The sequence below is a fragment of the Amblyomma americanum genome, chromosome 9 (assembly GCF_052857255.1).
Source record: "Amblyomma americanum isolate KBUSLIRL-KWMA chromosome 9, ASM5285725v1, whole genome shotgun sequence".
NCBI classification, from domain to species: domain Eukaryota; kingdom Metazoa; phylum Arthropoda; class Arachnida; order Ixodida; family Ixodidae; genus Amblyomma; species Amblyomma americanum.
In genome coordinates this window covers 93,448,341-93,473,703 of record NC_135505.1, presented here as the reverse complement: position 1 = coordinate 93,473,703, position 25,363 = coordinate 93,448,341, and the positions used below count along the sequence as shown (strand labels likewise).

At 43.7% G+C, this 25,363-nt stretch overlaps 1 protein-coding gene across 4 annotated transcripts; it reads right to left on the bottom strand.

The window, feature by feature from the left end:
* Positions 1-436: 436 nt before the first annotated feature.
* Positions 437-21,642, bottom strand: LOC144105070 (uncharacterized). Of its 4 annotated transcripts, none has more exons than XM_077638271.1 (6): positions 21,522-21,639; positions 17,427-17,682; positions 12,445-12,483; positions 11,348-11,518; positions 4,827-4,938; positions 437-530 (listed from the first exon to the last, which is right to left on the bottom strand). In XM_077638271.1, the coding sequence occupies exons 2-6, from the start codon at positions 17,509-17,511 to the stop codon at positions 524-526; spliced, it is 414 nt and encodes a 137-aa protein (XP_077494397.1). In that variant the 5' UTR covers positions 17,512-17,682; positions 21,522-21,639; the 3' UTR covers positions 437-523. The 4 variants fall into 4 exon arrangements, with proteins under 4 accessions (XP_077494397.1, XP_077494395.1, XP_077494396.1 ...); XM_077638269.1 differs by having other exon boundaries at positions 11,348-11,521; positions 21,522-21,638; XM_077638270.1 differs by lacking the exon at positions 21,522-21,639 and adding an exon at positions 21,147-21,253 and having other exon boundaries at positions 11,348-11,521.
* Between the last annotated feature and the right edge of the window lie 3,721 nt (positions 21,643-25,363).

The following is a 25,363-nucleotide window of genomic DNA, read 5'->3' as shown; positions in this document are numbered from 1 at the left end:
AGACCACTCCTAGCCGTGCGGTGCATCATGCAGGTGCGGAAGAGAAGGAAAACCGAGAGTGAGTGTGAAAGCGAGGAGGAGGGTGGCAACATCTCAGAATGGCGCTAAGTAGTCAGTGTAGAGAAACCGCAGAACCGCGTAGCCGTGGGCGCCGGCCGGCCGGGGCCTTTGTAATTTAAGCAGAACGTGGAGACAAGACGGGGGAAAACTGAGGAAAGGGAAACCCGAGTTGAGGGAAACATCAAAAGTTATGGGCAGTGCACTTCGCTCACCGCTCTACGCTTGTGAAAAAAAAAATTAAAATTCGGGACGACATTGGGCAGTGAGTAGCCCTGCAGCCTGACACGCCATTTTTTCACCCAGAAACGTTTGGTTTATAGGGTTTTTCTAATGCAACAAAAATGCCGCCGCGCAGCTAAAAATAGTAAAGGTGCGAGTCTGGACGAAAGTCTTTAATGTTTCTTTTGTGTGCTGCGTAGCCCGGAAGTTGGTGAAAGTGGCCGTCCAGGCGCTGTTGCCATCGTCACCGCCTGCAACAAAGGGTGAAGAAGAGGACAGTAATTAGCGGTGTGCTACATGGGAAAAAGTGGAATGGTCGTCTCTGAGCCACCGGTGCCTGGAGGCACAAATGAAGCGCGAACGCAGTACAGTGATTTTATGAAATGCGACTACTTAGGAAGCGAGTGCCGGATAGCTACAGGTATACACCTACCTATATTCGGAATGCACCAAAGGGAAGAATGAAGAGATAGAGACCAATAAGGTAACTCCAGCGTCACCACTGTGAAAACTTCCTCGTCATTTGCACTTCTTTTGAACGGAGAAAAATTGCTACACTCCGTTCAATTCACAAGACCTACTACAAGGATTCTTTCCTTAAGAAGCAGGCTACTAAGAACCCCTAATTATGCCTTGGCCGGTACTGATCTTCGTCACAATTAAGTGTTTATTCATTTAAAATTAATGTATTAATAAATTCAATGCCGCATCTAAACTTTTTTTCAGCAGTTTTGGTCAATATTCTTTGCATTTGTCTTTACTGTGTTTGTTGTTATTTTTCGCCACAAATGTCTCTTAGCAACTTTCTTTGCTGTGTTTTCTTATTCCTTATTAGTCGCCTCAAACCTCGCAATATTTTCGGCTGCTTCCTTATCAGATTTGCATGTAACCCACTCCCCTCTTTAATGCCCTCAAGCCCTGAGGGTTATGAAATTAATACATAAAAAAGGAAAAAAAGTGCATGGTGATGTCTCGGTCCACTGGCCAACTCCCAAAAATGGTCCCCATCAGGATGTGAAAATAGTCAGATCACGGAACGTTTCCACTCAGCTCAGTCAGCTCATCCGAAATTCTTCCGCGGTTGCAACCAAGAAATGCGCGTTATTTCTTAGTGTTACGATGACATTTACCACATAATTGATGTGCTTCCTTGTCAATCGGTTTTACAAAAATGCGAGTGATAGATGTTTCATTTATTTATTTAGTTAGTCAGGTATTTATTTAGTACTGTGCCCACAACACCTGAGTACGTTGCAATGGGGTTCCCACGGAAGTATGGAAGTTAGAAAGTTACGCGGGTCGGAGTACAACTGGCCATCTATTGTCTCAATTCACCTGACCTAGTCTGGAGAAATTCGAGCAATGCACTTGACCGCATTATCAGGTGCTTCAAACAGGGTCTGTTCTGCAAGTCTCAGCGTTTTTTTTTTCATTCAGCATTATATCGTAACTTCGTTCTTAACCACAGCAGCCGCACGGTGCTGACTCCATGCGATCAATGGATCCAACTGTCCGGACCCCGCAGAGTATCTGTTACGGGTACAATTGGACTTATTTTTGGATATGTGGCGGAGAGTTTGAAGGATGCTTCACTCCCGCCACTGGTTGGCCCGGTACTGCACTACCTCCGGGATCGGCCTTGTCTTTAGCGCGTCTGTACTATCCTGTCTTTCTATCCCATCTTTCAACTCTCCTACTATCTGCACGTGGTAGCGATTGTGGCTCGGCTTGAGCCAGTGAGCAGGCCTGTGCACTTTCCTTTTCTTTCTTCCTGGCAACAACAGACAGACAGACACTGGATCCACGTGGGTTGAAGTCAACGACCACTTAGAAGACCATTTCGTGTCCTGTCCAACAAAGAAAATATATTAAAAAATATAGTCTTCCGACAGATCAGCTGGGTGGTTAAATAAACGACCGTATAGTTTTAGATTGCAGAGCTCGAAATTTGGGTAAAGCGCTGTTTAAGTCTATGGATTGGTTTATGTTGTTTCACGTCCAAAGCAACACAGGCTATGAGGGACGCCGTAGTGGAGGGCTCCGGAATAATTTCGACCGCCAGGGGTTTTTAACGTGCACTGACAGCGCACAGGACACGGGCCTCTAGCATTTGGCCTCCATCGAAATGCGACCGCCGCGGCCGGGATCAAACCCGCGTGTTTTGTATCAGCTACCGAGCACCATAACCACTGAGTTTTTAAGTCTATCATATCTTCCACCAAGTAAAAATTATCCTCATGTTCCAAGTTATAGCTCAAGTTTATGACGCTTATGTCAGTGCTGGCACTGAAGTGAAGCTCTGCAATTCTAGTTGTAATGGTAATTGTAACTGTAAGACAAACTGCATAATATTTGATGGTAGCTAAACAACTTACTATCATTGTAAATGTTATTCGGTGCAAAACGCTAACAAATATATTCTGTAGTCAGATACAACTTGAGTCAGCAATGAAGTTTCTCAATCCTTCCACAATAATGAAATAGCTGTAGATTTGTTTCAAGAACTAAAGAAAGCATTTGACACTATTAATCATTCTGTCTCAATATTCTTCTGTTGATATTCTGTGCACTATAACTAATCTATCTTTTACTTGTGCTACTCTAATTTCTCTGAATTAATGTTCGCATGCCTCTCCTGCTTTGGCCGCACCAAGGCTTGCAGTATTGCATATATAAATAAGTAATACAAAAGCTAGGGCACTATGGCTTTAGGAATTCCACTCTTGATTTTCTACAAGCTACCTTACTAAGCGAAAACAAAATGTTCACTTGAAACACTTAAAATCAAACTGTTTTTGCTGGAGTAACCCGAGGATCGGTTTTAGGCCTTTTACTATTTTCCGTTTACATTAAAGACTTTCCTCTCTGCTTGACAAAATACAAAACGGTTATTACGCAGACAGCAATACAACAGTTTTTACGGGATACAGTCTACCTGAAATTGAGGCTAAGATAAACGAGTTATCGCATGGTTGCTTACTAACAAGTTAACAATAAAATCTGCTAAAACAAAGCATGTTATGTTTAGATCAAGGTTCAATCGTATCAGCTGCAACCGATATTCAATTTCATATGTGCCTTAGTAACATTTATACTGATAATAAACACTGATACTTGGAAGAAAAATATTGATACCTTGTGTTCTAAGATTACTTCAGCTTGTTACATCCTACTCAGAACAAGTCTGCTCATATCTGTGCTGAAAATAATTTGTCTCTCTTTTTCATTGTTACTTGACTTACTGGTGCGTGCGAGTTGTGGGCTAATACATACAGGTCCTGCGTTGATCCAATTATTTCTTTCCAGAAAAGAGCGCCGCGTACAATAACCTAGCTACTCTAACAGGTATCACTCCAGAGCTCCTTTGTTCAACAGGTTACAGATTGTGGCATTTTCTTTGGTATACGAAATGCGAATCGCGGTGATAGTAAATAACAAAATGCGGAATAATTACCCACTTTCAAATAACGTTTTCTTGCAACCTAACAGGAATGTTAGAAATGCAAGCAATACTAACTTTAATTCTTCTGTAACTGGAAACACCTATAGAGAGTGCATAATTCAATATTACGGCGAGAAAGTATGCAATACAGTACAATTTGAAATCAAAATGGCTAGCAACTTCCTGTCCTCTAGTAAGCGTTTCTGCTTTATCGACATTAAGGAACGTTATGCTTGTTGATCTTTTATACGTCGGCTCCTGAGCGTTGACCGCCATTGCTTTGTTGACTGATCATGTATAACCGAGCTTTATGCATATTCTTTTGCTCTAATAACGACTGTGCGCAATAGGCCTGCACTTGCTCCGGCTTTTGGTCCAGCAGATTTTGCAAACGTTTTGTATTTCATTTGAAAGATGAAATAAAGAAAAAATCTGTCTGATGTCAATATTTCGCGTTACGCACGCCAATTTACTATCAAGCAAAGTATCTGAATTTTCCGCTTCTGTTTTTTTTGTCCTCAGGTGCATGTTCATATGCACAGCGCATTGAATGCTGCGCGCTTGCTTACAATTATATTTAGAGTGAAAGCTCTACTGCTCTCGTTGTTCAAAGTCATGTCGGTATGCAAAACGAGCTTGGGAGGCAGCGGAGCGCAAAATAAAAATAATAAAATAAGAATGGAATCAAGGATAAAATCAATAAAATTTGAAAATTTGAACAAAAACGAAAAGAAGCGGACAGATAAAAGATAAAGAAGAAGAAAACAAAAATAAAAACAACAGAAATAAAAGTAAAGAATTGCATGAAGGATTTCAGAAAGAAGTTATTAAAGAATTGAGGAAAGAATCACAGAAAAGCACCTTTCGCTCTTCATAAGGTTCGGCAGATTTACGACGAGCCTGCGTCAGTTTTTTTTTGTACACTTCAGCTATATCCTCTTAAATATTTTCCACACAGTACCATAGATACCGCTACTTTGTATCGCATCATAGGCAAAGTCAAGGTTTCACTAACGCTAATTTGGCCCTGACGTTTATCAGAAGTGCTGGTTTGTGGGTACGCGTCCATTCGCTCTACGCCACGTGGAAATAAGGGCTCCCGTACCTATTGAAGGCGGCACACTTGCAAGCCTGTCCGTGGCACTGACCGCCGTAACCGGTGTGCTCCACGCAGAACTGGTTGCACCTTTGGTTGCCTGTCATGCACGGCACCTCTCCTGCACGCGCACGACACACACGGGCTGAGGGGAGGAGGGCCACATTAATTTCCAGGAGAGTTGTGTCATATTTGGGTTTTGCCAGGAACAAGGCGATACCTTAATTCCCAGGAGAGTTCTGTCATACTTGGGTTTTGCCAGGGTTGACGGTTTGACATGCAGTGCACTTCGCACACAATACGCCATACCCTTCTCACACGAACGTCGTATAATGAGTGGCAGCACTGTAGTCTGCCACTCATTTTGATGCTAATATATTCCCAGTACCCAGCGTTTTCCGCTAAAAAATCTTAAGTGTTACTCTGAGCAAGGTGTGTGAAGAAAAAGGTGGCGCGAAGCATACCCATCAGTTCTGGACAGAATAATTTTTGAATGGGAAAGGGTTTATGAACGCCATTTTTCACTATAACAATCAATATATCCATAAATATCCCGTCGTCAGGCCTGCATTTTTTTTCGCTATTAGTGTTTTTTCTATCATCAAGAGCGTCCCCCAACCGTTTTTTATGGCACTCTTAACTCCTCGTTGCGAGCGATGGAGAGACATTAAAATAAACATTTTGCTTAACATCAAAAGAATGGACCAATACCTCCAATATTTCTATAAGAGTACCTCACAATTTTCTAATATTCAAAACTTTTGTTCAAGAATGTTGGAAATATGAGACTTTAAGCCGGCGTCATACTATTTATCCTCTCTCGTTTTCTCGACAATTGTTGCTGAGAAGATAGGAAGACATTTGTTCGATAAAAAAATGTGTACTAACGCTCAGGCCTTCGATTCCGTATATCACACACCTGGAACTAGGTGCATGAAATGGACCAAATTATTAGTACTGCTAACTGGCGACATACTGATTACACACATTTCAGACAGCTAACAAAATTTCAATATTCAATTTGAATGTAGATACATTTGCTAGCAAATAAATAAGGTGACGATTTTTCTACGATTACTTAGTAAATTGGACATAAAATGGTTAAGCTAGTCCTATCACTAGCATAATTCTGAAAAAGTTTTAAATGAACTGAATTCGACCAGCCCAAATTAAACGGCACACTGGAAAAGGCAGCTATGAACTAATTATCACCACTTAAGTCGTGTCCTGCTAATATGGACACTTTGGTTTCCTACAAAAGTGTACAATAAGCGAGTCGTCCGTAATAACTAACTGCGAAGAAAAATTATTTAGAAAAACAAAGAGAACATTGATTCAGGTATACTTTTGTGGATACTGGGAGAGAGCGAAATGAAAATTAAACAAAAACTAGAGAGCTCGAAGTGCATCATCATGGTAGCCGTTATCTTTAAAATACTGCGGGCCAAGTTAAAGCACCATGGTGTCCACGGGACACATGATATCGCTGTATGGCGCGAGGGCCCATCTCGCATTAAGGCTTTTCACATCCGATGAACCGAAAGTACATATCTGTAATACACATCCGACTGAGAGCTGCTTAATAGGGCTTTGAAAATCGCAGAAGTTGCAGAGAGAGTTTCCCCGGCCTGGTGCTCGGCTCTTCTGGGGTGAGATGCTTGGGAAAAGGGTCTTAGGTTGCTAAAGATCGCCAAGTTTTGTACAGGGGCGCAGACCCTTCGTCAAGCCTTCTGTAGGGTTTACGCCTGGGCTCCTGACGTCTCTGTGATGTTAAATAAAGGTGACTTGACTTGGTACGCACTTAAGCGACCACAAGGCCGTTCTTGTGCGATGATAAGCAATAAAGAAAATTAAGCAATAAAGCAATAATTGTCCACAGCAATTAATAAAATACAGCCAGTAGCAAGGCGCACCGACTGGTCACCTCGACACTGTAAAAAAAAACAGAAAAAAAGACCCAGATAATCTCACAATGCGTCTACACTTACTGCCTTTCGCTTGTGTATTGCACTCAAAATACAGGAAAGGAAAACGTCCGGAGGGGACAGCCGAGATTTCTTTCTTCGCTGTTCATATTAATGCGGCAGAAATACACGGGCCCCAACGGGCTCCGAGCATTTTCACACTGTCCGTAGTGCGGGCAGCGAGTTTCTATTCCAATACGTTCAAAAAGTTTGTCTCCCCGAGCAATCGCCCATAATTCCAGTCGTCCATATAGGCGTCTTTAGCATACCACAGCATACCACTGCGTCACCGTTACCGTTGACGGAGTACCGGGAGGCCGTCTAACGCCAGTGAGCACGCGATGATTGGTCCCGGTGCTGCAGGCGCGCGCCTAGCTGCCGGGTGGCGCCGTCAAGACGATTTGCGCATGCGCATTGGTTGCGCGCGGGCATCCGGTACTCCGGGACCGGCAGGGGTAACACGGTGAGGCGCGAACAGCCTTGCACCCGCGCGTATCCCTGGCCACCTTTGAAACCTCGCACAAGAAGCCTCCGCTTCGTCGCAGGAACACCGCAGAGCGCATCAATCGTTATCAGGCAAGGAGAGCAGGGCGTGAGGCAACTTTTGTTCTTCTAGGCTCCAGTGGTGCTCCACCATTTTATTTTCGAATGTAGAGTAGCCAGTTCATTTAACTCTAACACGCATAACGCACTACTAGTGACCTGGCGTTCATTAATCTGGCTGGTTTAGAAAAAAACAAAACAGTGTATGATATGCGCAGCATAGAGCCTTGAAATGTTAAGACATATCGTACTAATTGTGGCCATCAGATGTTGGAGTACACTTTACCTAAGTTATTGAACCAGCTGCACTGCCGTGACAATCTTGACTTGTCCGATGTTTCTCTACAGGAATTGCGACAAAGTTTCATGCAGGTTTATGTTGCTATTGTCGTCAGCACCCCTCTTCCACCCCCCCCCCCCCCCTTCCTGTAGTCTTTTTTTTCTGCGTGCTGCATTCTGATATTTATTTTTATTAACAAGTATATAAGTATCATATGATGCATATGCTTTCATGATGTTCCCGTTTTTTCCTTTATCTGTTCTTTGTTCTCGTACTTCCGCCACCGTCAATGCTGCTGTGTAAAGGAGAAGTCAGGATCCCTCGAGCTGTTTATACAGCTTTTTCCCTGGCCTTCCTCGCAGCACTTTGTTGCAAATGAACTTCAACTTAAACTTCAACATGCGTGCGTTTGACTAGCAAATTTATGTCTGTAAAGCGGATAACAAATAAAGGGGCATATGCTTTTTATTCCTTATAAAGAAACAAAAGCCGCTTATACGGGGTGTTTCAGCGAAAGATTTAAAAAATTATTGAATATACGGAGTTCTTCATATAATGAAAACCTTTTCACTAACAAATTGCGAAACACGGTGGACGTGAGTTACTATAAAAATGACCCTGATTCTTCAGCGCACTAACCAAAATTCATTAATCAACTTTTAAATCAGAGCAATCTGTTAGCGCTGGTGGTGTGTAGTTCGAAGCCATGAACAAGGCGATGTTACATAAGTTTTTGAAACGAGGGAAAAGGTGTTCTGTAAAGCCCTGCACCGCGATGAAAGGCGGAAAATTTTATGCACCAAAGCGAAACTTAATGCAGGAGGCGTGCAGGAAGCCCCACGCCAGCCGTTCAGCTGCTTGTGATAAGGCGCCTAAGCAAGTTTTCTGCGGCTCTACTTGTTGCCGCTGAGTCCGCTAGCGCCAGGTCCATGTACAAGAACAATTAAATTAGGCCTGTCGCGTGAATCGACCCTGACTGCATGGTGCCCCGAACGCTACCATCTCTGCACTCTAAACACGAATAAACTTATAAGGGCATGAAAGGGGAGTAAGCTACCCTCTGGCGCATTCCCTTTTAGGGGTAGGGTATGCTGCATAATTCTCAGAGCAGATTTCGATCACTTTAACGTCCAAGGATAGATCACTCCATTAGCGTCTTATGACAGATTCGGACCCATCGAGTACATGCAAAAGCATAAACACGCTATTTAGAGCCGGTAGGTCCCAAACTGCAATTACTGAACTACATATTAATGGAAGAACTGTAACTGGAAGAGGGCTGACAAATACGTTCAGTGAATATATAGTCACTCTGCCTTTTTCAGCGGTCGTTGACGGTATTACACACAATGTGGTGCAAAAGTGTTCGCAATAGGGTTTCCTGAGCCCTGTAACGGAATCAGAGACTCAAGCAGTAATTACATAATTTAAAAAATACAGTACTATTTGTGACTTCTTCGATATCCAAGTTCACCCAGTGAAATATGTAGCGGACACTACTGCCGGTCCTCTAACTTAAATCCTTAATCTTTGTTTCGATGCCGGCATTTTTTCTCCTGAATAGCAGATTTCTAACGTCAACATACTTTATGAGACGGGAGACACGAACAACCAACAGAATTGCCGGTCATTTCAAAATTTCATATATTCTCAAAAGTTTTATACAGTGTTCTTACTTGCTTGGTTTCATTTGCCGATAAGCATAGTTTAATACATGACTGTAATTTGTATTAAGAAAACATTGCTCCATTTACCGATAAGCATAGTTTAATACATGACTGTAATTTGTATTAAAGAAACATTGCTCCACCGAACTTGAAATGCTAAACCAAAAAGAATATATTCCACAGAACTTTGAACAAAAAACTTTGCCGTAGGAAAATTTGTTGATTTTAGTAATCCTTTGAATCCTTAAATCGGAACTTGCTGCTGAACAAGTTAGAATTGTATGGTGCGCGGGATTGAGCTTTTCATATGATTTAAGTCTTACTTTGACAACCGTAAACAGTACGCATCTTTAGATAATTGGCCTTCATTGACTTAAATAACATCATTTGGTGTTCCGCACGGCTCTATTTTGGGGCCTTCTCTCTCTAACGTTTTCCCAAATGATATAATATGAATTCATCAGACCGTAAGATACATAATCTATACGCTGATGATACCACCTTGTTTATTGCAGATAGTGACAGCTGAACTCTTTTCCGCCGTGCGAATCAAGTTCTATCTAGCTAACTGACTGGTTATTCAGGTGAGGAGGGCAGGACGTGAGGCAACTTTTGTTCTTCTAGGCTCCAGTGGTAAAAATACTAAAACAAAAAGCTGTAGTTTTTCGATCAAAAGGCAAGCATTCAGAGCAAGGTAACTATCTTTTTCTAAATGAAAAACCTATAGATATCGTAAATGATTTCTAAACATTAGGAATTATATTCTCAGCACATATGCTTTATGATTCAGTTTGGCTCCGTAACAACCAAATTAGCTCGCACGACAGGTTTGCTTAATTACCACCGCCATGTACTTTTGTTTATGATAAGGCTTTTGCTTTTTCGTATACTTTTTCGTCCACTGTGCGATACTGTTTTCTTGTGTGGGGACACAGTGCACGCAATAATGCTGCAAAATTTTGTCGTGTTCGAAGTAAGATTGCAAGAATTATCTCAAACTCACCCTCACAACGTTCAACCGGTACACCGTTTAAACAACTGAACTTAGTAAACATTAAATATTATTGCGATTTCAGTTTGTGTAGAACCATCTTAGATGATAAAAAGCAAAATAACTTGCTAACATGCTAACCATTTGGCTGACATGGGTAAAAAGTTATGAGCTATATCATGCACGGCATAAAGAACATTGGCAGGTTCCTTCGTCAAGAACAAACGGCGGAATGCAAATGCTATCTGACTAAAGTTCAAGACTGTTAAATAACCTTCCCGACTAATGATACCATGCATGAGTATATTAGAAACGTTAACGTGTTGTACACTTGGTTTATATTATTGCATACGTATACTGATGCATGTATATTTGGTTGTAAATGCTATATATAAAGCGTTTTGTATTTTTTTTTGGTAAAATCGCAGTGAACGGCGTCGCTAGTTTTTTGCTCTGTAAAATTTGTATTCTACAGATTCATTTTTAGAATCGTGTCATCTCTCTCAATATGAAATTAATTTTTTTCTGGCAGTTATGTTCACACATTGTGATGTTTCATTGATTCACGCACCGCTTATACCATGTCTGCCCCTGGTATTATGTATTCGGGGGTGCGAGCTTGTCAAGCTGGCCACGAGGCAGCGTTTGTCTCTCGTGCCCTCATGTACTTCAGTGCATTGAATAAATGGAATGAAACGAAATATACGGAATGCCTACTCTTGGCAACGGAGAGGTATTCCCACTGCAAAGCATAGTAACTTAATGCAGTTAGCAATGAGAGGCGGATTTTAATCGCGGCTTCAGAGGTCTTGGGCATAGAAAATGGCGGAGACTGAAGCTTCGGCTCAAATCTTCGTATGTGCTAGAACTTTTCATGCTTTGAAGAGGAAATTTGTTTCCGTTGACAGCCTTGAGTATTCCGTATTTTCAGTGATAGAAATCTACCCCAAGGCTTGGGTAGAATACCTTTACCCAAAAAGAGAGTGCGTTAGAGGACAGCTTACTCCCTTTTACTTCCTTTTCGGTTAATTCGTGCGTGAAATAGCAAAAAAAAAAGCTTGATCTTAGCGAGCTACAACCCTCACTCGGTTCCTCGCTCATTCGACTTCCCGCAGATCCCATCGGCGGAGGGGCCCCTGGTAAGAAGGGGATTGGGCTGCAAATGCACCGGAATCCTTGGCAGCTCCCTCCGAAGTTGAAGAACTGCATGCAGCCCGCCTGGCACGCCGCGAAGTTGCCGAACCAGCAGGGGTCACCTGCTGAGCCAAACACGTGTACATGCCAGCTACAGATGCCGAAGCATAACTACAACAGTGTGTACCCGCACAGGCTTAAGAGCGGACCTCTACAATACTGCGACGCCGCTGCGTTCGGCTGAGAAAGTGTGGCTATATTCAGCGGTCACCTTTCAGGAATCCGCACGCAAGTTATGAGCTCCTTTTGTAGCAATAGCTACATTACGGTAGCATTCCGAGCCTTCAGCGGGGCGGCGCCGCCACGCTGTGACGTGGTTGGTCACGTGACCAAGTTTCACTCGGCCAGCTGTAGCTGTCGCGTCACCCCAGGTTTAACCAAAGCTAAACCACCGCCAATTTTTTTTTATAAGGGGATATTATCTCATTACTTGGATGAGCGTTGGTTGGTGGTGCACTTATAAATAATGGGTTTCAGCTTCCGCTGAGCGAACAAAAGAAGACATACGGCGAGGACAGCATAACCCGATTTCAACAACTTACGGTGCCATTTGCAGGTTTACTATCTTTTTTTTCATTGCTTGCTTTCACACAATTATAAAACATTGTAAATTATTTTTCTCAAAGAAACATTTACTGTCGATGTTTCGACCGCGGTGCGGTCTTTAGGATTATCGCGTGAGATTGACGTTTTACGTTTGTGAGCTGCAGAGGAGTGCGAAAAGAAAGGTAAGACGCGAATAGCAACAACAGTTGAAATAAAAAAAGGGAGAAACGGAGCAGACAGGGAGGATATTGGGGTGGAAGAAAAAAATACAGACGGTGAAACGAGAGAAAGGGGCAGGAAAGCGGTGCAGGGGACATGAGCAGCAGATGCTAGCAGAAAACTGGGCCCAGTGCCCTGCGTTGGGCCAGTACAATCGCTGTTAAACAAGCACATTAGGGAAGCAAATCAGACGCGAAAAGAATAATGTTCAAGAACTGCATACCTGGTCGCGGCGGTTGCTGTCCTTGGACTACAGTGACCGCTGTACATGAAAGGTGGAAAGCAGAAACAACAAAGTTTCGCATACTTTAGGAAGCAGTACATGCGGGAAATTTCTTGCGCTGGTCACAAAGACAGTGCAGTGGTAGTTTCATCTGCTCAAACAACTATCAGATTTAGCTCGATACTGACTATCCAAGGAGATTCTTAGCTTGGAGATTCTTGACCCCAATATTGGTGCCTCACAAAATCTCTGAATAGGTGGCATAAAGCAAAAACGGCCATATTGAATTGTGTTTCATCTGAGATAAACTATCGTCCTAGCAAACTATCTTTAGTCGAATCATCCAGTAACTTATGAAAAGCGTACCTAAATGGCCTGGGGAAGTGGCTTGTGGAAGTGGCCTCGAATTACAACAGCCGCAGAATGTTTCTGTGACGGACATTCACTGGGATATGGCACGGACCAAATCTCAACTTGACGTTTTAATAGCGTTAGCTCTTATTCATCATGTCTCGAAATTTCGTGGGGTCTGCTACCACCCTGAGATCACAGCGCTATCCGTGGCAGCAACAAGAAAACAGCCCATCTCGCATTGAGACTCGTAGCGCCATCTACAACAGCATTGTAGAAACAACCACCTGCCGCGTGCCAATGATGACGCCACGGTACAATATGGTGGAACTATGTGAGTATGACGTCAGGGGACGAAATGACGGCATAGTTTCGGTTTCTCGAATCCAAGATAGCGGCAATTAAAATTGATTGCATCCTCACACTTTTTCCCCTCTCACCTATACCCCTCGAATGTCACCCTCACGCGTTTTGTTCTTAGAGTTAAACGTTCTAGCTATCTCGGCCCTTTATTTTTACAACATTGGTATCCTATACTTCAAGATTCTTCATCATCAGCTCCCGCTAAGCATATTTTCCCCTGGAACGATCATAAGCAACATCGTCACACGCTTTGCGCGTTTTACTAACTAAGGTCAGAACTACTACGGGAAACAATGCCTTCATTTTTCATCCATATCATTTTGGAATTCTTTTTGCACTTAGATATAAAACTAATATGCTTTCTTTGCCAAGGTCAAATTAAAGGTTTTCATTCTTAATGTGTGATTTTTTCTTCTTTTTTGATTATTGATACTATGCATCGTAGAATATGAGTGTGTTACTTTACATTCTTCTGCATTATATTGTTTGTATTTAGATATTTCGGTACTCGTATTAGACTATGCATCTATCTATTCAGTCTGCGTCGCTAATTAATGTGGTGTGTATTTTCTATTTTGTTGCTTATTGAAATTTATTGTCATGGGAGGTCCCACCCGCGGTCTTGTACCATGGGACCTCTCGCTGTGTACGCTTGTAGCATTTTTTGAATTCATTAATAAACTTTCAACTTCAACAAATGTCCTTTAACGGGTAACAAAACTTTCCTCTTTCGTGGCCGCAATGTCTGTATACATTTGTTCCGCTATATATACTCCGACAACAAGGGGCGCCCATACGGGGAGAGTTGTGTACCGAATTTGGCAGGCGAATAAAACCGTATGGTTTGTGCTATAGAAATAAAACCACAATTAAATAATAGGTAAACATTGCGTACATGCAATTACTAATTGAAGCATTACCATATCGCACCGCAAGCCGAATTCTATGCCCACTTTACCCCCCCCCCCCCCCGCCTCCCCACCAAACGAAGCAAATTCTGTTTGGGACGTATCTTTGGGGGGTGTAACTCCACAAAGGGTGGACGTGCATCGTAATTTCTCTGATAGATGGCGCTGGGCGTCGATCGCTCCGCTAGGCGGCGTGCGTGCACGCGTAGGCGAGCATGGTGGCAATCCACCCAATTTCAAAGGGGACGCTTCTATGTTCCATCCATCCATCCGTAATGAGTCGTCTCCCTCGGGAGCTCCTCACAGATGCGCTCGTTTCACAGATACGTTCACTGCCACAGTGTGTTTGAAAAAAGACATTGATGTACATCCCTTTAATCTCATTCATTCATACAAATTCTAGTAAATCAAACAGCTGACGCTCGTTACTTCAACGTCTTCAGACGATGGCGGCCTCTTTTTTTTACACTATTTCGGCGGGTTTTATCGCCAGTTACATGACAACTGCAAACATTGCAATGGCGCTGACGCCAAGGCTTAGTATTCGATACTGTTACTCTCTGATAACTGGACGAGCTGTTAAGGCTGCAAAACTGCGAACTCCAGGTGCATGTGCATAAATAAGGACAAGACTAAGAATTATGCAGTTATAACAGTAGCCCTGAGATGAGGTAGAAAAGAAGAAGCATTAAAGCAAACCCGAAAAAAAATATGGCAGTGGAGCAGTACGTATCACAGCAAATTGGCGAAGGGTTGAAACTTATGATCTTGTGTCGAGTAGCCGATGGCATTACATAGAGTTTTCTTCCACCTGTGTATTCTTTTCTCTTCATTAGCAATCGTTCTTGTTCTTATCACTAGTACAATATCCCACAAAAACTCCATTGAATGTGAAAGCAGGCCTTTGGGGAGCTGAGGCTGGATATTTTTTCTTAGGAGTCAGAAATATTTTCGTTATACTTGTTTTCCATTTAATCTGACGCAACCCTAGCCACAAACATGTTATTTGCTATCCAGAACACACGTGGCTTTCCTTGAACTTTGTCTCTACTTCATCATTTTTTCCATTTCGCCAAGCTCACCTTGGGCGTTTTTAATCACGTTTTCTTTTGGAACGTTTCAGCATCTAGTTTTTCGTTTCATTTGCCATTGTTAACAGCGTGCTGAACTTTCAAAACAGCGACGCGTTTTTTGTGCGTTTGTCTGTTAATAATTATCCTAGTCACGAACAAAAAAAAACAAACGAAAAGATGGTACGTTTGCAATCGTGAAGTACCTACCATCTTCCTTTCTGTTTTCCTTATCCTAATCGATGGTATTTTTTTACCATATCTGGAGAGAAGGCTTCCACAATCCCGACGCTCCCCGGCTCCTTTCTGAAAATGTTCTCTCTTGGGGCGGGGTGGGGGGTATACTAATGGCAATATGACTACGACTTATTCGTGTGCACAGTGGGGACAGTTCTGCCCCTTCGATTTTGATGCAAGGAGTACTTTGTCTCAGTACCGACAACCCTTGGCAGTAGCCATTTCGCCAGGCGTTACTCGAATTTTCGAGCAATAAACTTGATTTTTCACATTCTTAGAACTCCTGCATGAATCCCAAATGAGTTCAGCTAAAGATAAGCAATGTTTGATTATATTAGTGTCAATCAGTTTCTTTAGGAACACTTCGCAATAAAATCTGATTCTTTGATACTTTCTTGTGACAGAAAGGGGAAATAAATTTTTTGTTTCAACCTCAACTTGGTTCTGGTTTCTTTACAAAACGTGCATTTGATTGCCAAGGCTTTATTGTGCAATATAATTGCATTGAAATCAATATAACTACAACTCCCTACTGTGTAAGGGCTGAGTTTTTCATTACGCCGTTGCTGAAAGTGGTTTTGAAAGGATCAAGTTTCATGTGAGAAGGAATTTTGGATTTTTTCGTGCCTATCCAACGTGCCGACACGACTGTCCCTCAAATGGGAGGAATGTTTTGTTTGAAGTACGCAAGTGAATCGTGGATGACGTTAAGAAAAAAAAAATTTTGTACTAATCACGGTAAGTGCGCCCTGGCTTGCACACTGCTTAACGCTGACTGTGTTCCATTAGTTCTACTTTTGAGGTTTAAAAGCCTAGTTAAGTTAACCTACATTGAAATGTTGCTTTGTTAAGTGTTACCCTAGTACACGACTTTGTTAAGCGCTAGCTGTTATTCTGCTGCTTTAACAACGCGTTCTCTTTAGATTTCCAGCCTTGACCCCATTCCCCCGAAATGGCTCGTCTTTTATTCCTTTGCCTTTTACAGCACATAACTTGCCTGTGTGCTGCATATTTTTCCGATTTTTGCCCTTTTTTTCTGGAAGGCATGTAACAGGAGCTCATTTTTGACACCAATATTCGCACAAGCCTCAGGGACCTGTGGTGATGCACATTCATCCTTTTTGGTTATTGTAAAGTTCAGCTAACCGCGATGTTCTTCAGGTCGTCTAAGGGCACACGCGAAAAAACTGCCGCATCTTGTCATCTAGCTAACTGTTAACAAGTCATATATCGTATAAATAAATAATTAAGTAATTGGTTTTGGGGGAAAGGAAATGGCGCAGTATCTGTCTCATATATCGTTGAACACATGAACCGCGCCGTAAGGGAAGGGATAAAGGAGGGAGTGAAAGCAGAAAGGAAGGAAGAGGTGCTGTAGTGGGGGGCTCCGGAATAATTTCGACCACCTGGGGATCTTTAACGTGCACTGACATCGCACAGCACACGGGCGCCTTAGCGTTTTTCCTCCATAAAAACGCAGCCGCCGCGGTCGGGTTCGAACCGGGGAACTCCGGATCAGTAGTCGAGCGCCCTAACCACTGAGCCACCGCGGCGTGGTTCATATATCGTACCAAACCTCGAAAAATAGCATCAGTTTCCTGCGCCCCTATATTCACATTTATTGAGCAGAATGTGAATAAATTCCTGAATAATGGTGGATACATGCGCTCTCAAAAGTTTACGGAACACGACAGAGACGAATAAAATTCACTCCTCTGCATCCAAGGCATACAAGTTGTTTTGGATTCGCTTAGATGACTGTATAAACCATGCGCCAAACGATTTAAGTAGTGTAGTTCTGGTTCCAGGCTTTCTGCAAAGAGAACGATGAAGTAAATATTTTTTATTGATATCGCCCTCTATGAACTTTTCTCTGCATGGTGTACGCCTCGATTGCTACCAAAAAGAACGTTATAGGCACAGCACGACCTGTATTGAGCCTTGAACTGCAGTTTGTCATCATGCTAATACACGTTTCGCTGCTGCTCTAACTCAAATGTTTCTGTTCACCAACACTTAGTGCTGATCGGGCCTGCACATCGTCGGAGCTCACCTAATCCCGTCACCAGTAGCAGCGCTGCGAAGCTTCTTCGCCAAAGCGGAACCAACCGCTGTGTCCAGGCCGCCTCCTTCGCCATTGTGAACTGGACGTAGGTGACAGGCAGGAGGGCCCGCCTGTCCAGGTGACAGGTATATTGCCTGCGGTCCTCCGGCGACGTCCGGAGCGGTCCTTCCGACGGCGCGGTGGAGGGGGGGAGGGGGCTGTAAATCACTGAGGTCGCGGTCGCTCGCAGACAACCTCCCGCAATCTGCAAACGCCCGTAGAGGCCTGTCAGTCACGGCAAGTCGTGTGCTGCTCCTGCCGCCCCTAGACGCGGACAACGGCAACGCGGGTTGAATTTGCACGCTGCACGGGCCATTCGCCTTGTTGTTTATGCTACCCGCGACAATAGGTACGCTGTTAGGAGTCGCACGCATCGAGAGGGATGCCTTCATTTGTAACCCCCCGCCCACTTGTTCACATGCAGAATCGGTTTAAGACGCCGGTCATAATGGCAGTTTAAGGCATGCCTAACTGCTCGCTGCAGACTGTGGCCGTTCGCAGGGACGCTACAGCGAGGAGCCTTCACAGTTCTTAGCGTCACACACACAAAAAAAAAAACAGAAAAGGCCGTTCATCAGAGTGTGTGACTCTAAAAGGAACTGTAAATTCTAAACCTGTAGCCCCCTCCAGAGGGTCCCCGGGTAGGCTTAAACAGGAGAAGGGTTTGAACCCGACCCTGGCGGCCGCGTTTCGATGGAGGCGAAATGCAAAGGCACCCGTGTGCTGTGCGACGTCAGTGCACGTTAAAGATCCCCAGGTGGTCGAAATTACTTTAGAGCCCTCCACCATGGCACCTCTTCGTTCCTTTCTTCTCTCACTCCCTCCTTTATCCCTTCCCTTATGGCGCGGTTCAGGTGTCCGCCGATATGTGAGACAGATACTGCGCCATTTCCTTTCCACAAAAACCAATTTTCCAACTTTCAACCAAAAAAAACCCATAGTTCTGCAAGCGGATGACACGTAGGAATGCCTACAGCTCGTTAGGAGCGTTCGTTAGCAGGGGGATGAGATAATTGGGGGTGGAAAAATTAGGCCTACCTGCGGCTGTTGTACTGAACAATCGGGAAATTTCCTGGATTTGTGGGGAAGCCCGTTCCTCTCTCAATAAAAACGGAAACTGGGCTCACTACTGCAAAACAGGAAGTCGCATATTCGCTCCCGCTTTTTCTTCATGAACCTTTCTCACAGTGACGCCAGGCACTTTTGACCGGAAAGCGCAGTTTGTTTAGAACATGTTGACGAGAACTTTGTGTCCACACTCCACGTAGTAGTGGATACACGGCAATGCAAACTGTATTCCGCTAATTCGCGACATTGAGAAGTCAACGCTTAATGATTTTAAGCTGCCGCTTAAGCCAATAGCAACACTAAGTAAAAACGAAAAATTAAAGCGAATAAAACGGTCACAATCTAATTTACTCAATAATTAAGTAATGTAGCACATTCTTTTTTTCAATAAATTTCGTGTCCAAACTGTGAAATTTGGTTCGAGACATTATGTAACCTTCCCGTGTCATGCCGTGAATTTTTTCCCGATAAATGGCAGCGCTGTAAGCAGCTTTCCAATTGGAGTCTTTAACTGAAGTTCGTTTCAGACATAGAGCTGGGATTGCATTCCTTTCGGCGGAAAACGAGACCATCCCAAATATTCACAGGCGCTTACAGGATGCCTACGGAGATCTGAGAGTGGATAAAAGTACTTTGATTGTTTCAGCGAGGCATCTGTCTTCTTCAAAAAAAGGGCAAGGATTTCTGTCTGATCTCCTGCACGCCGGCCGGCCGCACAGGGCTGTGACGCCCGCAACTTTCCAACGTGTGGACACGCTTATCGGAAGTAATCGACGGATCACAGTAAAATAGCTCGCTTGACAACTTTTCATCTCTATTCATCGATATTGTCGAACTAACTTTTCAACAGTTAGGGTATTCAAAGGTTTGTGCCCACCGGGTTTTTCTAAAGCTAACAGAGGATCATAAAGGAGAGAAAAGGAACAATTGTGCCGAAGTTGCTTGCTTGTTAAGAGACTCATAGTGACGATTTCTCATAAAAATTATCACAGCTTATGAAACACGGGTTCATAACTTCGAGCCTGAAACAAAACAGCAATCCATAGAGTGGCAGCACGCAACGCCCCCTCGGAAGGAAAAGTTCGAAACAACACCCTCCGCTGCGAAAATTGTGAACGGGTTACTATGACCGACGTACTCCATCACGGTGAAACGATCAACTCCGGATCCTACTGTAGAATTGTTCAGAAATGAAACGATTCGTGCGCGTTCGTTGCCACAAATATGACACCGATCTTTTTTTTTTTCCAAGACAAAGAAAGGCCACCTGAGAGGTGATCACATAAGTAACAACGGTTGACCTTTTTACCGCATCCACCCTGCAGCCTGTATCTCGCACCTTCTGACTTTTATCTCTGAGGCTAGCTGAAGAATGGAGTGCGCAGCAAGCACTACAGCAACGATGAGGAAGTCCTGAAGTAAGGCGCTGGCTGAGAAACAGGCTAGTAGAGTAGTACCACGAAGGCTAAAAGGCTCTTCCAATTAGCGGCGTAAGGCCATAGACTATATTGAAGAAAAATTACAGGAACAAACGCTTAAGCTCCACCTCAAGGGTATGACGCGATAGTGTAATGGGTTAATTCCCATATATATACAGAATTGGTCATTCTCTACGTTCATAGAGTCCTGGGAGTACTCACACCACTGCTGTCGCAGTGGTGCAGCGGTTAAGCGATGCGCTCCTGCCCTGGGATGGCGGGTGCTGCCACCGGTGGGCCTTGTGCGACTCAAGTTGCTGTTTCCGAGCGAGAAATCATTAATTGAACTGCCACCTGCCGTGGTGCGGAATTTGCTCACAATCCAGTGGACAGTATTTGATGACGCCGCAAGGTCACGTGACCTAGGAGGCCCACCTGCCTCCTTGGTTGCTTCTCTGGGTATATTTCGCTCATGGTCAACGACGTGATGGCGACGACGAATTTCATGCGACATGAGCTCGTGAACGCTATCGCGTTTTATAGTGTTTTGTAGCCTAATAATTGCGGAACGATAAGGTAAATTTATACCCAGAATAAAACCGTTTTTCTTTGAGAAAAATGTCTTGCATTATTTATTGCTTGGCTCAATTGTAATAACTATACCCACAATCTGCTATCATTTGCTACACAGTGGAGACCTCACGGCTACACTTTTTATCATAGCGCTGCCCAGTTTTGTATAACAACAGGAGCGGCACAAATTTTACGTAAATCGCGCCAAAACACATGCGCTCTCGAAAACCTTGCAGGCAAAGCAACCCCTCCAGTGCACCTAACTCCTCCCAATAGCCAAAATGTGTTGGTCCACAGCTCCGAGGGGAACTGTGTTTTCGAAATTATAAAAACTGATATGGACATTACTTACGGTGGGCTACACGTCTCTCAATATAGGAACTAATAGTAATAGTTAAAACTTGATTATCCAATATTAGTTCACCAACCAGCTAGTTAGCACGTCTTGGCTGTATTCCGATCCGCTACACCATTGACAACACTATATCGAGAACAGCGGTCTTCGAACTCAAAAAGTCAATTTTTATAATTAAAGAACATCTTAGATGAAACATCCGGTACGTTATCGCAAGGGCTGGATACATTAACAAAAAAATCCATCATTACCCACCAGGGGAAACTTTCACTGGACGAACAGACGACGTTCAACTGTCGCGCTAAACTCCACAGCGACGCGTCGACCCTTTCATGTGACGTCGGGCCCTGCTTGTCTTCTTGTGAAAGGACTTTCCAAAATGGGACATATTGCATAATACAGCATATATCAAGCCCAAGGCGAAATAAGTGCGAAGTGCATCCCGACAAAGCGCGCATTTGGGTTTCTTGCAAGCCGCCGCTTGGAAGAACAGCGTGCCACTAACCGATCAAAAAAAAGCCCTCATGAAAATGAAAGGAAAGCTGCCCTTCTGTTACAGCTGTCCGAATACGAGACCATAGTATCTCGCCTATGCGTTTCTGGGGAACCCAAATACACACAGTGCCTTACCAAGAAGCTCCTCGGGCAAGACGGGCAACCCTCACTTGATTCCGAGGCGGGCTAGCTTGAATCTTCGCACACAATCCAAGAGGCATTTAGCAGACCTTTAAGTGAGTGGCCGTCTCACAAGCGTGTTAAGAGAAGAAAATAAAAGTGGCAAGGAGGTCTGAAGGAAAAAAGTCAAAGGATAGGGCATCACAGAACACGTACCGAAGTCTTTGGCCAAGGAGAAAGGAGGAAGCAGTCCAGTGTCACCGCGCTAAGACGGCAGAGGGAGCAGTCAGACCACGCTTTCACTGGCAGACGTCCGTAGATCTCGAGAGGATTACCGTCGTTACGCCTCAGAAAGTAGTTCCGACGGTGGTACTTGCACTTATTCTTGCATAATCGCTTAACTACTACAACTTTGCTAGTTTAGAAAAACCAATCACAAAAAAGGTGATGGTTAGCGCAAGAAAACCCTGCAGAGAATGAAAAATAAGGGACGATTTAGCATACCAGCCCTTGAGGGGCCTTTCGCGCAAGCTTGTTGTTGGGAACTAAAGCTGACCGTTGCTTGTCGCGTACTGCACAGAAGTTCTTAGTGGAGGTTACGGAGCTTCTGGGCTCGCCTTTAGCGTCTACCCTACTGCACACAACAGTGAAAAACGACGGGCAAGCCTTCCGCGTTCCCGGTATCCTGGGAACCTGCGCTAGTTAAAAGAAAACAGGCTCTAAAGAGCGAGCGCAAAGGAGGATAAGCAGAAAGCGCTAAATAGAGAAGAACATTAACCCACATAGAGAACAGAACTCAAGAATCACGACACAGCCAAGCGCGGCCGTGACGCAGGTAATATATCCTCCTGTGCTGCGCGCTCCCTTTTTCGGCTGGAGGCCTCGCTTTTAAGCCTGCCTTGTCGTTCCAAGGTGACATTCACACAGGACGGGAGGAGTGATTACTCGCGCTCACGACTCGAGCTCATGCGGCAGATAAACTGTTTTTAACTATTTTTTTCCTGTTGGTCGTTCAGAATAGTCGCGAATTAAAATAACCACAATGCGCACTGAAAGTCGGAACCAGCTTTCGTAATAGAGGATATCTCCGCGGTAAGCCTTTTTGAGGAATAACGTCGTCGCGTTTCTTTTTACCTCGCGTACATGAGAAGGCATGGCACGCAATCACGAATTACAAGAAATAAATAAAAAGAAGCGGCATAGATCTGTTAAACCCGGCGCCTTATACAGTTTTGCAGCCATGGAAACCCAAGTTTGAGCTGGTAATACCAGTGCGAATATTTTTATGCACAACAATTTAGACAAAAGCATTTTTAAGGGGATAGAGTTTATGAACGCAATTTCTACACATATTGTAATATTTTACTATAACAACCAACACATCCGGAACTCTCCCGTTGGCAGGCTTGCATTTCTTCTTTGCTCTTAACGTTTTTGCTATCGCCAAAGGCACTCCCCATTGGTTTTCTATGGCAGTCTTAACTACTCGATGAAAGCGATGGAAATAGTTTAAAAGAAAGATTTTGCTGCATATCAGAAGAATAAACATTACCTTCAATATTTCCATTTCAGTACCTTACAGTTTTGCAATATTCAAAAATTTTTATCCAAGGATGTTGGACACAACAGCTTGTAAGGTATATATATTCTTATTTCTTTGTTTATGCGACTCTCTGCAGACATTGTTATATTTTTATTATGTGTTTCAAGTGGCTTTATGTTTCTATAAGTGCCTTAATTTTGTGCCATTCTTTGGTAGCTGTCATTTTTATTTTTACATCAGTAGAATACTATTCTTGACTTCGTTCCTGTGTGTCCTATATACTCACGGAGGAATGATCTTTTTTTTTTCAGATTTAAAAAAAACTTTTGGTGCAAAATGTCCAGCTATTTTCTGTTGGTTAGGTTGCGATTAGGTACTTTGTCACGTGACCCACTTTTGTTTGTACGGGGTGAGGTCTAGTCAAGCTTCGGAATGCGGCTTTTTACCTCGTCCCCACCGGGTCTCACGGAAATAAATACAATTCAAATGTTAGATAAGTAAGGTTGAGTGTATATCTCTTAAGCCGTAAAAATCACCATGAGCCAAGAACAAGGCTGGCCACGTGATTAGACCTCCATGTGGTGAGCGCGGTGATGCTAAACATTATCTTGTGAGCCTCCCAGATTACAAAGCAGAGAGGTGTGCCCTAATCGCTTACCTCGGTGGTGGAGGGAAGTTCATCTCAACGCATTGTTAACCAGCGCGAAAACTTGTTCTATCGGAGGGAGGCTTTTCCCCTGCTTTGAAAATTTTTTCAAGGTACTGATCAGGACTCCACATGGCGACAGTAGTTTGATGGCGGTCGGAGGTGTTTGTGTGCGAGGTGGCGCATTCTAGGCCGCCGATTTGTACTTCGAATTCTCGCCTTTATATATATATATATATATATATATATATATATATATATATATATATATATATATATATATATATATATATATATATATATATATATATATATATATATATATATATATATCAAGTCTCGTTACTGTGCAGCAATTGCAAGCAGAATAATCGCTAACTGCACCACTCGCTAACAGAAACTTAAACCTCTGGGATTTCAGAAATGGTCCGCAGATTGCGCCACCAATTTTCGTGGCTTCAGAGCTTGCCTGGAGGTATATAGCGGCTACATTTGTTCGTAAAGAAGTTTTCACTCATTTTTGCTCTTGTCTGCGTCTTTACAAAGCGGTTCCTTTTGAACGCGACAGCGTTAAGTAGCTCGTGTCGCAGAAAAGCCAGCGTCGGCGTCTTTGACCGTGAGTGAAAAATCAGGGAAATTTTCCCAGAGAGGCAACCCAGGGGGCAGGTGGGCCACCTAGGTCACGTGATCTTGTGGCGTCAACACAACCCGCCCACCGGAGTGTGAGCAAACTGATCATCTTGGGTGGTGTCAGTCAAATTAATCTTTGGTGGCAGTACCTGCCATCGCATGCAGGGTAATGGCGCATCGCTTAACCGCTGCCCCAGGGGTGGCATGAGGACTCCCAGGTATCTCTGAATGTGAATATGAATAATGACCAATTTCGCATATATGGCCAATAACACAGCAAAGCTATCGCGTCATATTCTTAAGGCGGAGCTTAAGTGTACCCTCCAATTTTTTTCTGAACTTCCTCGAACCGAGACATTCAAGCCATAAGAGAGCGTGCCCCCAGAAGTGACGCCGGTTGCTTTTACTTTACGCTCTCAGGATTATATTCATAAGAAATATACCTAATAGATTTGAAACTTTTTGTAGCGATACCTACACTACGCCACCTCTTCGAAACTTCAGCGTGGCCACCCCTGGTCACGTGGTTGGTCACGTGGTGCGGAGCAGCTGCTGCTGCCCGCGGTGCGGCGCGCTGGCGAAACCGAGCTGCAATAGCTTTGCGCATGCGCCGTGTCAAGTGGGACGAACATGAAGAAGGAACGCCCAGCGAAACGGAGTTGCGAAAGACTGACTGCAATTCGAGTGAGCTAGTTCCACTCGGCCAGATGTAGCTATCGTGTTACTCCAGGTTTAACCATAGCTAAACCGCAGCCATTTTTCCACTTCATTTGAAGCCGTATAATAAAGGTGGTATATTGAATAATGTTCAACCTTATCATGCGACTTTTCGTATACCATTGTAATCAGAATAGTACAGATTGCCACGTGGAACTTGTGGGAGCGTATTTATTTGTTATTTTTGATCAGTGGAGACAAATTTGTAAATTTTCAGCCCTGAAACTTACTCGAAGCGACTAGAGCACTCAAAGCGACTATAGCACGTGCCGCATTATGAGACCCCAGCCCGGCACGAGCCTGAGCCCGAGACTCAAAGCC